Source organism: Annulohypoxylon truncatum, assembly GCF_022578515.1.
Source record: "Annulohypoxylon truncatum strain CBS 140777 unplaced genomic scaffold F4807scaffold_3, whole genome shotgun sequence".
Taxonomy (NCBI): Eukaryota; Fungi; Ascomycota; class Sordariomycetes; order Xylariales; family Hypoxylaceae; genus Annulohypoxylon; species Annulohypoxylon truncatum.
The window spans coordinates 172,062-184,106 of NW_025953789.1; the positions used below are offsets into that span (position 1 = coordinate 172,062).

Genomic DNA, 12,045 nt, shown 5'->3' on the forward strand with positions numbered 1-12,045 from the left:
ATTTATAGGCTGTCGCGGTAGCTGGCGCTAACAGACCGTCAAGGTTTATCATTGATCACTGTCGACTCATTGCTTCTTGATTGAAGAGATGGTGGGGTTGCCACTTTCTACAATACAACCTAGGTTTTACTACGAAGAGCTGTTTTGTATACCTACCTATGTATATAGGTCAGAGCGACAGGGGACAGTAGTGCCTTGTATGGTTCATGCTTGCCTTTGCTTGGGCAAGTAGAGGAAGGTACAAGGTAGAGGACTGTATGGAATAAGGTGATACTTACCATATCCATAACTACCATATCTCCCAGGTACCTCCGCGCCGATCCATTCTAGCAAAAAAACATAGAAATAGTCTTCGTGTTGCCTTGCCCTGCTTACCTTACGACCTTCTACAAGATTGTACAGTACGATTTCTCACCGCGCAATTCCCGCGGCAACCAGCCAGCCAAGAACCAACACAATTCGTCTATCTATCTACAGAATATTACCCCTCAGCTATCAATCGGGTCGCATTATTTTGTAGTAATTCCCGAACTTGCCCTCAAATTCAACCTCGAATTCGTTTACGTCCTTCATCATCGCCATGTCGGCCGCCGAAGTGGACGTGGCTGAGAATGTTATCCATATGGATAACGACAAAGCGAGCCATGAGACGAATGGCAAAGCGCCGCCTCGCAAGCGCAGAAGGATTGTCATAAGTTGTACAGAGTGCCACAGGAGGAAGCAAAAGGTGATAGAGTTGCATTTATTTTGTTTTTATCGTAATATAATTCACATTATTAAATGAGGTACTAATGCTCCTCCTAGTGCGACCGTAAGATGCCATGTACGAATTGCGTGTCGCGAAATAAAGAAGCATCCTGTCGGTACGAGACTGGAACACCGCTTGCAAAGCCCGATCGCAAGGGGTCTTCTCAGAGCGCCAATGAGCGGTCGCCCGAATCGATCGAAAACCTGCCCATCAAACCCGTAGATTTCGGCTACTCCCACAATAGTGCCTCTACTCTCGGAATATTGCGTAAGATCGAGGGCGATGGAGAGCGATTGCCGGGAATGCCTATTGAAACCTTCGACGGTGTCAATTACGGTATGCGCGAGCGATACAAGGCATTGATCCGCCAGTTACCCGCAAGAACCTATGTCGAACAGCTAGCAGACCTGTATTTTCGGGATATCAACTGGCAATACTTCAGTATCGATGAATCCGTCTTTCGAAGGTTGATGGAGCAGTGGTACAGTATGCCATTTAACGTCCTGTCAACCTCTGGTCCTCAAGCCTTGGATCCGATGTTAAGGGCCTTCCCCGCGCTCTTGTTCCAGATGCTGGCCTGTTCTCTTCTCTACCTCCCTGAAGGAACCGAGGAGACGTTTGAGTCGTTGAAGTACACGAGCAATATGACCTTTGAAGACTTAGCATTTGACTATAGTGAATCTGGCATCTCCATATTGTCGCTTCTAGGTAAGCGTCAGATGTCTATTATAACCGTATTATCCGGTTGGACGAGGGCTGCTTTCCTCAAATATACCGGTATGGTTACCGAGGCTGTGAGTGATCTTTCTCATTATCCCCATTGCTGCCCACTTATTCTAATTCCCCGACAGTGGCATCAAGTAGGAACTAGCATTCGAGATGCGCAAGAGATTGGTCTCCATCGAGACCAGATGGATCCTCAACCAAGTCCAGAGGATTCGACAGAGGAGGCTTTAGAAAAGATGTGGATGGCACAGAGCCGACGAAGAGTCTGGATGACTCTCCTCGGCTGGGACTTGCATACTGGTGCTGTGCTCGGTAGACCTACAAGCGTAGATTTCCGCTTAGTGAATCGGAGTCTACCGGTCGATTCTCTCATCCCTAAGGATACAAGAAAATCGCCTATAATGCAGCGTGGCGAAAATGACCCACCTACACCGCTGACACGAGCCCTTTGGTCCTGGGAGGTCATGCGTCCATTGCGAGATATCCTTGACTTGGAGAAAGAAGGGCCGTTTCCAAAGGATTTCTCTAAGGTCGAAAAAATTCATCAAGAGTTGCTGGATCTTCAGGCCCGAACCCCACCGCCTTTCCGCCTGCAGAATCCAGACACGCGATTCGATGAACTTCCAGAATGTCGATGGTTGCCATTTGTACGGCCGACCCTACCTCAACTTATCTCCTTTAACATCATGGCCCTTCATCGTCCATACGTTTTCACTCGAGTTACTAGTCGCCATGAGGCCCTCAAAGCAAGCTTGGACATGCTTGAGGCGCAGAAGATATATTTTTCTCTGCTGAAGCCCCAACAGCATAAAACCTTTACTCTCTTCTTTGGGACGTTCGATGCTGTTATCATGATCGCATCCATTTATATTTTATTCCCGAGAGAGCATGCGGAGTTGTTGGCAACAGTACGACAGCACTTTGAATGGGCGATCGAACGCTTCGAGAAGATGGCTAACCGGAATCGACTCGCGCAAGCTGCACTGGGGGTGCTGCATGCCATTTATATCCGCTTTAAGAAGGCTGTAGGCTATAATTGCAAGGCAGTTAGCGAAGTAGGCGGTAGTACTACGAGCTGTAGTGGGACATCCGGTAGCTCCTCCGATATGCAGACGCCCAGTTCTTCATCGGAGTCTGCCTTGCAGAACCCAGGCAACGCGTCGAATAATACCGCCACGTCTACTTTGCCCACAGCGACGGACCGAGGCGGGAGTGTTAGCTCAAGCACAGGGATGACGCCTGCTTCCGGGGCCGACAATAACATGTTCGCGAATACGGATTGGTCATTCCCAACAGATTTCGACTTCAGTTCAATCATGCCTATATACCCTATAGGAGATATCGCATACAACGAACTGACAGCCATACCCGGCGGCGACATAACGTCAACGACCTGGCCGGAATCTTTCTCGGCAACGGCAGCAGGAGCTAGTAGTGGCCTTGCCACCAACATACCGACTAGCTCTGCAGGGAGTGAACAGCCGGCGCAATGGCAATTCGGCGGCGAGTTTGGAAACGACACGCTTTGGAATATATTAAACCAATTTCCTACTTACTGATCGGACCGGGCGATGATTTAACGTTGGGATGTTTAAACGATACATGACAGATAAATACCTAGGCAAGAATAGGCGTTCTTTTCGTAAATAAATAAAAAAAGATTCAGGGTATGATATCCCAACTCCTGGTATATGTAGTTCAAACGAGAGAATAGAAGCATTGTACCAAAAATGAACGAACAAAAAACATGGCCCATCCCCCGTCTATGTATGTGTATCTCTTGCTTTGCCTCACGCTCGCGCACATGCCCGCCTTTTTTCGACGCCGTTCCTTAAGTCCGACATTTGGCTCTATCCCGATGGTTATGCCCGACGCCTAGACGCCCCTTACGCCTTTCTACGCCCCTTACTTGTGCGGGGGCCGATCTAGATCCCGAGGGGCTAACCCGTGTGGGGTTTAGTTGAATTCCGTAGTTTCCGGATTTCATTTGGTGTCGTTCATCTCGTTGTAGATGAGAATGATATGACTGCCAAGCATGGAGCATAAAACACTTACCTAGTAGGTTCGTATTCAATGTTATTATAGTTAGGTACCTAAGTGTCTAGACACATAGGAGAGAAAGCCATATTATACATGCTCCTCACAACTCCTTGCTATCGTCAATTTTCGTTGAAGATACTAAATTGACAGTGCGGATTACCCATCTGTATACCCAATGCTGGGGTATCCCATGTCCCGTTCCGCTATTCCGTTCGAGATTCTATACATGAAAATATCTAACTCTCTTACTTAATATGGAGACACAGTTGTCGAAACTAATAATTATTATACTAGATAAGCTCTTCAGATGAATCTACATGGTGAGGTAGTTTTTTTTGTTTGTATCGTGGGCCCACAGGGACCTTATCCACTGCTTCAAGAGTTTGAGGAGAGGCGAGCGAATGGGTGCTTAGTATGCTTCTTGATATTTACCACACGAAATAAGATAACTCTAACTTAATTGCTCGTGAATTGCTAAGTTTTCATGATGTTCAATAAAGTGGGATAATAAGGTTAGAAGGAAGGCATCAGATGGAAGAAGGGAACTGATCCGAAGGTTGAAAAGTTCGGGCGGTTAGTGAAGTGCTTAGGTAATACTGATATGAGCCTTACCCCAGTGTGTAAGTGATAAAAGTGCAACTCATATAATCAAATCGACATTTCTCGGTAGTATATACCTATATATAGGTAGTCACTATACCATCGTGTTTACATACGTAGATACTTGTGGAAGTAATCATAATAAGGTTATAAGGTTCATGTTAATAAAATCTAATCCATCAGTCACATGTAAATCTGCAAGGTTCCGGATGTTAAGAATATAAGTAAGGTCTGATACATAGGCTGATAGGCAGACTCATAGCAACGATTCTGACGAAAAATGGAATGGGTAGGTAGTACCTGCTTGGGTGAGTAGGTACCTAGGTACAGGTAGCAGCTGTCACGTCAATGGAGGACTTGAGTCAAAACCATCATGTATTAAATTACTGATTGAAATGAAGTAACTAGGTGCACGTAGTTGCCTTCAATTGTCACATTTAGGTAGTGGAACAAGAATATTGGATGAGTCAGTCAGACAAGAATCAGCGCGTGGGTAGGTACGGAATGGGGTTTTGATAATGAACCGCATCTTATTTAAGTAATCGTACCTGCCGTACCTGTCGTACCTGACGATAGGGCTGATGATTTTCACAGAGAATGTCCAGGTATCCCTGAAAGTCAAGGGGGCTAGCCAGATTTAGTGGAGTTAGCGTCTCTGCTACCCCAGAGTTTCCGGTTCGTCGGATGGACAAGGGACCTACCAAGGTAGGAGCGATGATAAGTTCTCCACTCTTTTGCAGCTTCTATATATCGATATATCAACATGAGCTTCTATCTCGAACCCGACATCGTGTCTACAGAAACTATATTAGCATCTCTCCGTAGAAAGGAATTTCAACTCCCTCCAATACTTTTCCTACATAACTCGAGCATTACCAACGCACTTTTCCCCAACCAACCGTCCCCAATCTTCAACTGTACATTCCCCCAACCTTCACTTTTACTCATTCACTACCATATACATTGACCACCCTTCACTTAATTGGCTTTTATCCAAGAAGCACAACCAAGAATAGTTGCTTCCGTTTTACTCTGCACATACCTTGATCATCCGTTCAATTTTTAAATTCACCATACCATTCAACCATTTTCACCTTGTACTTCATACACGCACAACATCTCTTCCTCTTCTATCAACAAATCTCTACACTTCAGAAGTCACCTTAGCATCTGAACATAAAGCTTTTATTAATTGCCGACAACTGAGAGATATTGCTAATATCTCGCACGTGAACGGACCAAGATGGCTCCCACAGAGCAAAACCAGAATGGAGGCAAAGACCTTTACTCGTTCCTCAATCGTTACCACCAGTATGAGGAAGACAAGGAACGAACTCACACATTGATCAAAGTATGCATCGTCATTGGCGCATGTATGAAAAAAAAAAGTCTAAGGATTCCGAGTTGCTGACTGTTCTTTCACTTGTCTTTAGGATCTACTGGTGTACGCTGAAAGAACAGAAACTCGTCTTCTTAACGAGAATAGCAATATACGAAAACAATTAGCCGACACACGCCTCGACTTAGAAGGCGTTACAAAAGCCCACAAAGAAACCCAAAGACGCCTAGCCGACATGGAAGTCAGGTTGGGTTATGTTCCGGTATTGTCCCTACTCAAACCAGATCCTTTCCCCGTTGAGATTTCATATGACTGAGAAATGGTTCTAGGACCGAAACCCTTATATAATGGTCCTAATCGACGGTGATGGGTTGCTTGTAAGTCTCAACACCAACCTGATTTTTTTGTCTTATCTATGTACCAAACTAACCACGTTTCAACTCAAGTTCAAGGACCAGCTCGTGAGACAGGGCCTTGAGGGTGGCCGCAAAGCCGCCAGGGACTTGAACACGGCTATAATCCAAAAATTCAACTACACTGGAGATACGCCTGTTACGGTCGTTGCTAAAGTCGTGGCTAACGTCCCAGGACTGGCCCGGGCGATGAAACGGAACAATTGTATCCCCAATGAAGCAACCCTATACGAGTTTATTGCGGGATTCAGTCAAATTAAACCCGACTTCGAATTTGCTGATGTTGGTTATGGCAAGGAACGTGCGGACGCAAAGATTATCGGTGAGAATCTTCCTAAAGCACTGTTTATCACCTCGATCGCCTCATTTCTTTTTCTAACTATACGTATGTGCAGATTCCGCCAGGTTCCATCTGAGGAATTACAATTGCAAGCAAATTGTAATGGGCATATCCCATAATGCGGGATATGGCCCGTTCCTCGATGGACTCATCAACAATGATAACACAAAACAGCGCATCACGATTCTGGAAGGCACGCCGACAGTTCAAGCGATTCTCAATATCGGAGTCAGTGTGATGAACTTCCATACTATTTTCCGCACTGAAAAGTTGGATCCCAAATCGCCGGCCCCCCGACCTATACTTCCCACCTCCAACGGCGCATCATACGCGGCTGTTGCGCAAACTAAGGGTGCCGCTCCGCCGCCCCAGATCACCCTCCCCATGCATTCGAGAAGGAATTCCACTATACCTGCAAAGTCACCACCGCCTGAGTGGAACCCAGGCCCTCGAGGTATCGATCCACCGATCGTAGTTAGCGCTGCTGTCCTCGAGCGATTGAAGAAGAGAAAGGGCGAGGAGAAACTATGCAACAACCATTTTCTTCGTGGCCCATGCACCAAAGGCGACGAATGTGTCTTCGAGCATGACTATAAACCCACCAAGGAAGAAAAGAAGGTTATTGCTCTCTTTGCTCGCTTAAACCCTTGCACCAGCGGACAAGACTGCGAGGTTGACAACTGCATCTATGGGCACCATGTAAGTCACCATCCTGGTTATAGCATCATCTTAACAACCTTGCGATGTGCCATGTGCTGACTATGTAGCTATAGTGTCCTAGCATTGTGAATGGTGTCTGCACTCATCCCAGGTGCAAGTTCGCTATTGAGGATCACCCTCCGGGTACGAAGTTCAAGTATCCCAGAGACTCGGAGTGATCGCCAATCTCAAAGATTTGCTTGTGCTGTGCTGCTCTGATCTGTCCGCCGTTGAGATGCTGGATATGAGAAGACGCACCCCATCCTAGACACAGCAACACCTCTATGCTTTAGACATCGCCTCTCCTGCTCCTTATCGCCGACGACAACGCGCCATGAATCACATCATGGCTTTGAAGAAACTCTCCCCTTTGCACGCAAACAAGATTTGCATGGTAACCTGACGGAGTACAACAATGAGAGTTGTACTCATGCCTTCACTATTCGGTCCTGTTATCAAGTCCGGGTGTGCTTTGGCTATTCATCTCAACGTTGAATATCAACGATCGCATCTTTCTCGTAGGATATCATCTCACCAGCAGATGTTACCGCGTTGGATGCATGTTTGTAGGATAACCAGGTTACCATAAGATACCCATACATTAATTGATCCCTTAAGGATCGTAATGACATTTTCATTTCCCCCTATGTGATATGCGTCCTTTGATGATGATATCATTTGTGATTTGTCTGCTGCCGTGAGAACTCAACTAAGCCCTTTTAATGGGCTTTGATCAAGTCTAAGTCTTAAATGCTAGCATATTCCATACATTGATTGAAAGTGCTGCTAAAAATTATAAGAATAATCCTTCGTCCACCTCTAGGTACATACTGCCGGAGCGGAGTCTTTTAATTGAATTTGACGAAAACCATATGAACATGTACGGATCTAAAGCCCGCTTCACTTGTATGCTAAGAACCACATCTATCCGACCATGTTTTCAAGTACTAGATAAACATCGGGCAAAGAAGTTCACCAATCTAGTTTCAAAAAGTACTCCTAACTTAAGCTCTAGTTGGCTCTATTTCTATATAGTACCTACGCGAGGCTATCCGACGTCTAATGATGGTTATACAGAAGCGATGAACATCTCATCTTCCCTAATTACCAGCCAGAAGGGAGAAAGGGGGTTAGAGGACTCCCGCTTAATGACGTGGAGTGACATCGTAGCATCACTTTAGCCGAGTAGGAAGGGTAGATCCCAAAGCTTGTATAAACGGCAATTTTGCGTCACGGGGTAGCCATGCTCGCCACGTTTTGAATATTTCCGTACTATATGTATACAACTAATTTCCTGTTGCGGAAGTATCATTCTCTCCTTCATTTCTGTCACCAGACGAGATGCTACCCTACTTTATCCCGTGCTAATACAACCAAGAGATCCTCCTCGACCCTGGCGGCGTTATGAAATGTAGATCCAGGGGCAAATTTTCGCAGCATGCGGGGAAAGGAGACGAAAGCTTCTTGCTTCGTCATGATGGGGCAATTTGCCGGCTCTTTTAGATCCCTCCATATATATACTGCTCGCCCGACGTATTCGGAATGAATGGGCGTGAGAATATCCAGACATATTGATCTTCCTCCCTGTTTCGTCGCTGTTGTCTCCAATCGATAGACAATGTTGTTCTCTGCGGCCATCTCAACGAGCCTTATGGGCGGCACGGCCTTAGCAGCCTCGCTCACCCAAGTCTCAAACTATAATAACAACGCCACGTCTAAGGCACAAATGTAGGCGCGCTTCTCCCGATCCTTTCTCTCACTTTACGCCGGACTGATAACCATAACAGGTACGTGTACAAGCCGGACAACGTAGTTGAAAATCCGCCGCTCGTGGTCGTCATTCACTCGTGTCAGTCGACGGCACAGTCGTACTTCCAGAACAGCGCGATCCCATGGAAATCGGGTTCCGATGGGAAGGGCTACATCACCGTATGGCCATCCTCGCCCAACAGTGGGACCTGCTGGGATGTTTCGTCGAAGCAATCCCTGACCCATCTTGGGGGCGGCGACTCCCAGGCGATTGCCAACATGATCCTATATGCGATCTCCGAGTACCAGGTTGACCCCGAACGGGTTTATGTGACGGGTGGCAGCAGTGGTGCCATGATGTCCAACGTGCTCGCAGCGACCTACCCGGAGCTCATCAAAGCCGTATCACTATATAGCGGCGTAGCAGCGGGATGTTTCGTCAGTAGCTCTGGCGGCGTCGACCAGTGGAATAACAGCTGTAGTGGCGGCCAGTCGGTAGCTACCCCCGAAAAGTGGGGGCAGGTCGTGCTTGATATGTATCCGGGATACGAGGGGCCTCGACCGAAGATGCAGATCTGGCATGGCAGCGTCGACACCACGCTGGCACCGCAGAACTATCAAGAGGAAATCAAGCAGTGGACGGCCGTCTTCAATGTGACCCAAGACCCAACCAGCACTGTCGAGAACAATCCAAAACAAGGCTACACGACTAGCAATTACGGCGACTCGGTTCAGGGCATATATGCGCAGGGTGTGGGACACAGTGTACCGGCTAACCTGACGGCCAGTGAGGCGTGGTTCGGCCTCTGATATATTGGCATACTGAACTCATCGTAGCCGAATATCTGCAGTGGGCGCTATGACTGCCTCTATTAGCATATATAAAACCAAGTCGAAAGTTGCCTTGCTTACACGTATAGATAAAATCAAGCTGGTAAATATCGAAGGGGTATAAGTGAAAGATGAACGCCATCAACCTAGCTATATGTTCTCGCCAAGATCCAAAATTTCCATTTTAGGTTCTTCTTGTGATATGAATTGCGAAATCTTTTGCAATACAAGTCCATAGATGCATGTGATACATCGCGTAGGTTTATTATCCAATTTCCGTACTGTAGAATCCAACAAGATGGTGTCGTTCTCATTCTAGAGATATACCGGAGAAGCATTTTGCTGGACTATTTATGCTGAATTTGATATAGATTCTGGACTGGGACTTGAGATCCGGGGGAATGGATCCAATAACTCACCCAGCTCCGTTACTTTGTGGCTCATGGAAACAATCGACGACTTTCGCTTCCATTGGCCATCATAGATGCTGACTTCTGAGCCTTCATTGTCGAACAACCCGAGGTCGGTTTTCAATCTAGGATCTCGATCTCTTTCATATCTGTCCATCTCTGTTGGGGTCCAATTGCGATTATTGATAAGCAACTGGGCGATTTCGGTTTTGTCGTTTGTCCTTAGGATCATCTGCGGTACGCGTAGTAGATGCGCCCATTCATCTCCGACCTCTTCGCAAATCTGCGTGATTTCTCGGTCTGCGATACCGCGCATCCACCACACGTCTGGGGTCAGCTTGGCGAAGCATAGATGGTGAGCTAAGAGAATCAAAGCTCGTGGCCGATGTTCCTTCGCAAGTGGGATGAAATCCTTTGGTATGAAAGCTATTTTCAAATTAGTGAAAACTCATGAATGGCTTTTAGGTTGATTGTGAACAGGTGAAGAGATACGTACTGAAAAATGTGATTATACGAAGGTCGAGAATGGGATTGAAGCCATGCTCTCTCATCTCCTGATAAAGTGACCCAAGATATTTAAGCATATCATAATAGATTTGCTGGTATTTATCATCAGCATCACCGGGGCTGATGGAAGCAACCATGAATAGTAGGTTATTTGGAATGTATTGTGTCGCCTTTTCGAGGTCTATCGGGGGCCTGTAAAACAGCACTGCCATCCCGGTCTCCTGGAGAACTCGTGGCGAGACGATCTCGACAATCAACCCGATTCCTCGCCAGACTTGCATCCAATCTATAATATAGAGTGGCTTTCCATCTGGATCGCGGAACATTTGGCTGCTCAAAGCAGTCATCAAAAGTGATGTTGCTATCAGAGCCGGAAAATCAGGAGGGTTTGCCGCTTCTATCGCATCTCTGTAACCTTTGAAGGCTCTACAGCAGTAAGTCGCCGCACGTTGAGATGGGATGGGTTGGTTCAGGTTCTGGAGATGCAGTGACGACACTGCCATCAAGCAATTCATGAGAAACGGTGATTTGAAAGCGTGCTTAACGACCTCCACCTGAAGCACATGATCAACAACCGCAGAGCGACCACTTTGGATCGAGAAGAACTGAAACCCTGTGGTGGTGTAGAACCACAACATTTTCATGTCCAGGGCATCTGTCATTTCCCGTGGCCTGAAAAGAGGTTCGGTGACAAGAAGCATATTGCTGGCTTCAGGCTCACGGGATGGCAGAGGAGAGGATGCAGAAGATGTAGAAGATGAAACCTCTAAATCAGATTTCGAGGCTGGAACAAGTGCAGTAGATGCCGCCGCAGCCGGATATACGCAATTCTCCTTCCGGAGCCTACAGGCTTTACACGTCGGTCTCGCTTCATCGCACTTAATTCGGAAGTTAGTCTTTATGAGGTTATATTCATATTTTATTAATCAATATCATTACCTTCACTTTCCTCTTTTTACATTGCTGACATCCGGCTCGTGACTTCTTATGCGGCCGTTTTGTGTGATATGGCTTATGTGAGTCTGGCCCCTCGCTGCAATGTCTGCTAGAATGTCTACTAGATGGATCAAACTCGAGAGGAGGCTTGAGATGAGTTAGACTGCCATCGCGAGCGTCTTCGATGTCGAAAGTCCAATCCAGCTCATTGCAAGAGCCGGCGTCGACGTCTGGCGTATCGACTTCTACTACTTCATCCATCTCGATTGAGTCAATCGCGCAACGCTTAGTCAACTTTGGATCATCGTTAGATCGCCAAGAAAGGGTCTCTCCTTTTGATATAAGCGAGATGAAAATGAGGTAAAAATCAACTTATACGACCGATTCGCTTAAGATATAATGCTTGTTAGGTAGAAATAAGGTTATCGGAATCAAAGCCAGAAACAGAGAAGGAACGCGGTTTTGGCGGAGAATTGTAAAGTACGACCTTCAGCGCTGCAACGCATTGCTGGCCTAAGCCACACTACAGCTTCCAGTTTCCCGTCGCAGTAGTCCTATATAAGGTGAAGACTGACGTACTTTGGTGGACCCACATATTCAGCTCTGAGGCACGGATCTTACTTCGCCCACCTCGAGCGCTCCTTCCACACGTGGACCAGGCTATAAAAACATTGACATGCTTAGGTAATCCGTCTTGTGCCGGACAT

The 12,045-nt window shown here is 46.7% G+C and overlaps 4 protein-coding genes across 4 annotated transcripts; 3 read left to right on the forward strand and 1 right to left on the reverse strand.

Annotated features, from left to right (window-relative positions):
- Window positions 1-48: 48 nt before the first annotated feature.
- On the forward strand, window positions 49-3,220 carry F4807DRAFT_408538 (uncharacterized protein). The gene is made up of 4 exons (XM_047996446.1): window positions 49-305; window positions 394-727; window positions 805-1,542; window positions 1,600-3,220. Exons 2-4 carry the CDS (start codon window positions 581-583, stop codon window positions 3,031-3,033), a joined length of 2,319 nt encoding a protein of 772 aa, XP_047858158.1. The 5' UTR covers window positions 49-305; window positions 394-580; the 3' UTR covers window positions 3,034-3,220.
- Window positions 3,221-4,872: 1,652 nt separating this feature from the next.
- F4807DRAFT_469518 (uncharacterized protein) lies at window positions 4,873-7,202 on the forward strand. The gene is made up of 6 exons (XM_048002715.1): window positions 4,873-5,465; window positions 5,548-5,715; window positions 5,783-5,830; window positions 5,900-6,188; window positions 6,262-6,905; window positions 6,980-7,202. The coding sequence occupies exons 1-6, from the start codon at window positions 5,358-5,360 to the stop codon at window positions 7,082-7,084; spliced, it is 1,362 nt and encodes a 453-aa protein (XP_047858159.1). The 5' UTR covers window positions 4,873-5,357; the 3' UTR covers window positions 7,085-7,202.
- A 1,103-nt stretch (window positions 7,203-8,305) lies between these two features.
- F4807DRAFT_194944 (carbohydrate esterase family 1 protein) lies at window positions 8,306-9,557 on the forward strand. Its single transcript, XM_047993742.1, has 2 exons — window positions 8,306-8,633; window positions 8,693-9,557. The coding sequence occupies exons 1-2, from the start codon at window positions 8,524-8,526 to the stop codon at window positions 9,462-9,464; spliced, it is 882 nt and encodes a 293-aa protein (XP_047858160.1). The 5' UTR covers window positions 8,306-8,523; the 3' UTR covers window positions 9,465-9,557.
- A 117-nt stretch (window positions 9,558-9,674) lies between these two features.
- F4807DRAFT_194938 (uncharacterized protein) lies at window positions 9,675-11,730 on the reverse strand. The gene is made up of 3 exons (XM_047993741.1): window positions 11,342-11,730; window positions 10,392-11,280; window positions 9,675-10,321 (listed from the first exon to the last, which is right to left on the reverse strand). The coding sequence occupies exons 1-3, from the start codon at window positions 11,597-11,599 to the stop codon at window positions 9,837-9,839; spliced, it is 1,632 nt and encodes a 543-aa protein (XP_047858161.1). The 5' UTR covers window positions 11,600-11,730; the 3' UTR covers window positions 9,675-9,836.
- Between the last annotated feature and the right edge of the window lie 315 nt (window positions 11,731-12,045).

Bases quoted from the DNA above. Each gene is read 5' to 3' on its own strand.
- F4807DRAFT_194938 (XM_047993741.1), bottom strand. From the start codon at position 11,599: ATGGATGAAGTAGTAGAAGTCGATACGCCAGACGTCGACGCCGGCTCT. The intron at 11,281-11,341 runs GTAATGATATTG...TTCCGAATTAAG, and splicing joins GTAAAAAGAGGAAAGTGAAG to TGCGATGAAGCGAGACCGAC. The intron at 10,322-10,391 runs GTACGTATCTCT...ATTTGAAAATAG, and splicing joins TCGTATAATCACATTTTTCA to CTTTCATACCAAAGGATTTC.
- F4807DRAFT_194944 (XM_047993742.1), top strand. From the start codon at position 8,524: ATGTTGTTCTCTGCGGCCATCTCAACGAGCCTTATGGGCGGCACGGCC. The intron at 8,634-8,692 runs GTAGGCGCGCTT...TAACCATAACAG, and splicing joins GCCACGTCTAAGGCACAAAT to GTACGTGTACAAGCCGGACA.
- F4807DRAFT_469518 (XM_048002715.1), top strand. From the start codon at position 5,358: ATGGCTCCCACAGAGCAAAACCAGAATGGAGGCAAAGACCTTTACTCG. The intron at 5,466-5,547 runs GTATGCATCGTC...ACTTGTCTTTAG, and splicing joins GAACTCACACATTGATCAAA to GATCTACTGGTGTACGCTGA. The intron at 6,906-6,979 runs GTAAGTCACCAT...ATGTAGCTATAG, and splicing joins ACTGCATCTATGGGCACCAT to TGTCCTAGCATTGTGAATGG.
- F4807DRAFT_408538 (XM_047996446.1), top strand. From the start codon at position 581: ATGTCGGCCGCCGAAGTGGACGTGGCTGAGAATGTTATCCATATGGAT. The intron at 728-804 runs GTGATAGAGTTG...TGCTCCTCCTAG, and splicing joins GCCACAGGAGGAAGCAAAAG to TGCGACCGTAAGATGCCATG. The intron at 1,543-1,599 runs GTGAGTGATCTT...ATTCCCCGACAG, and splicing joins CCGGTATGGTTACCGAGGCT to TGGCATCAAGTAGGAACTAG.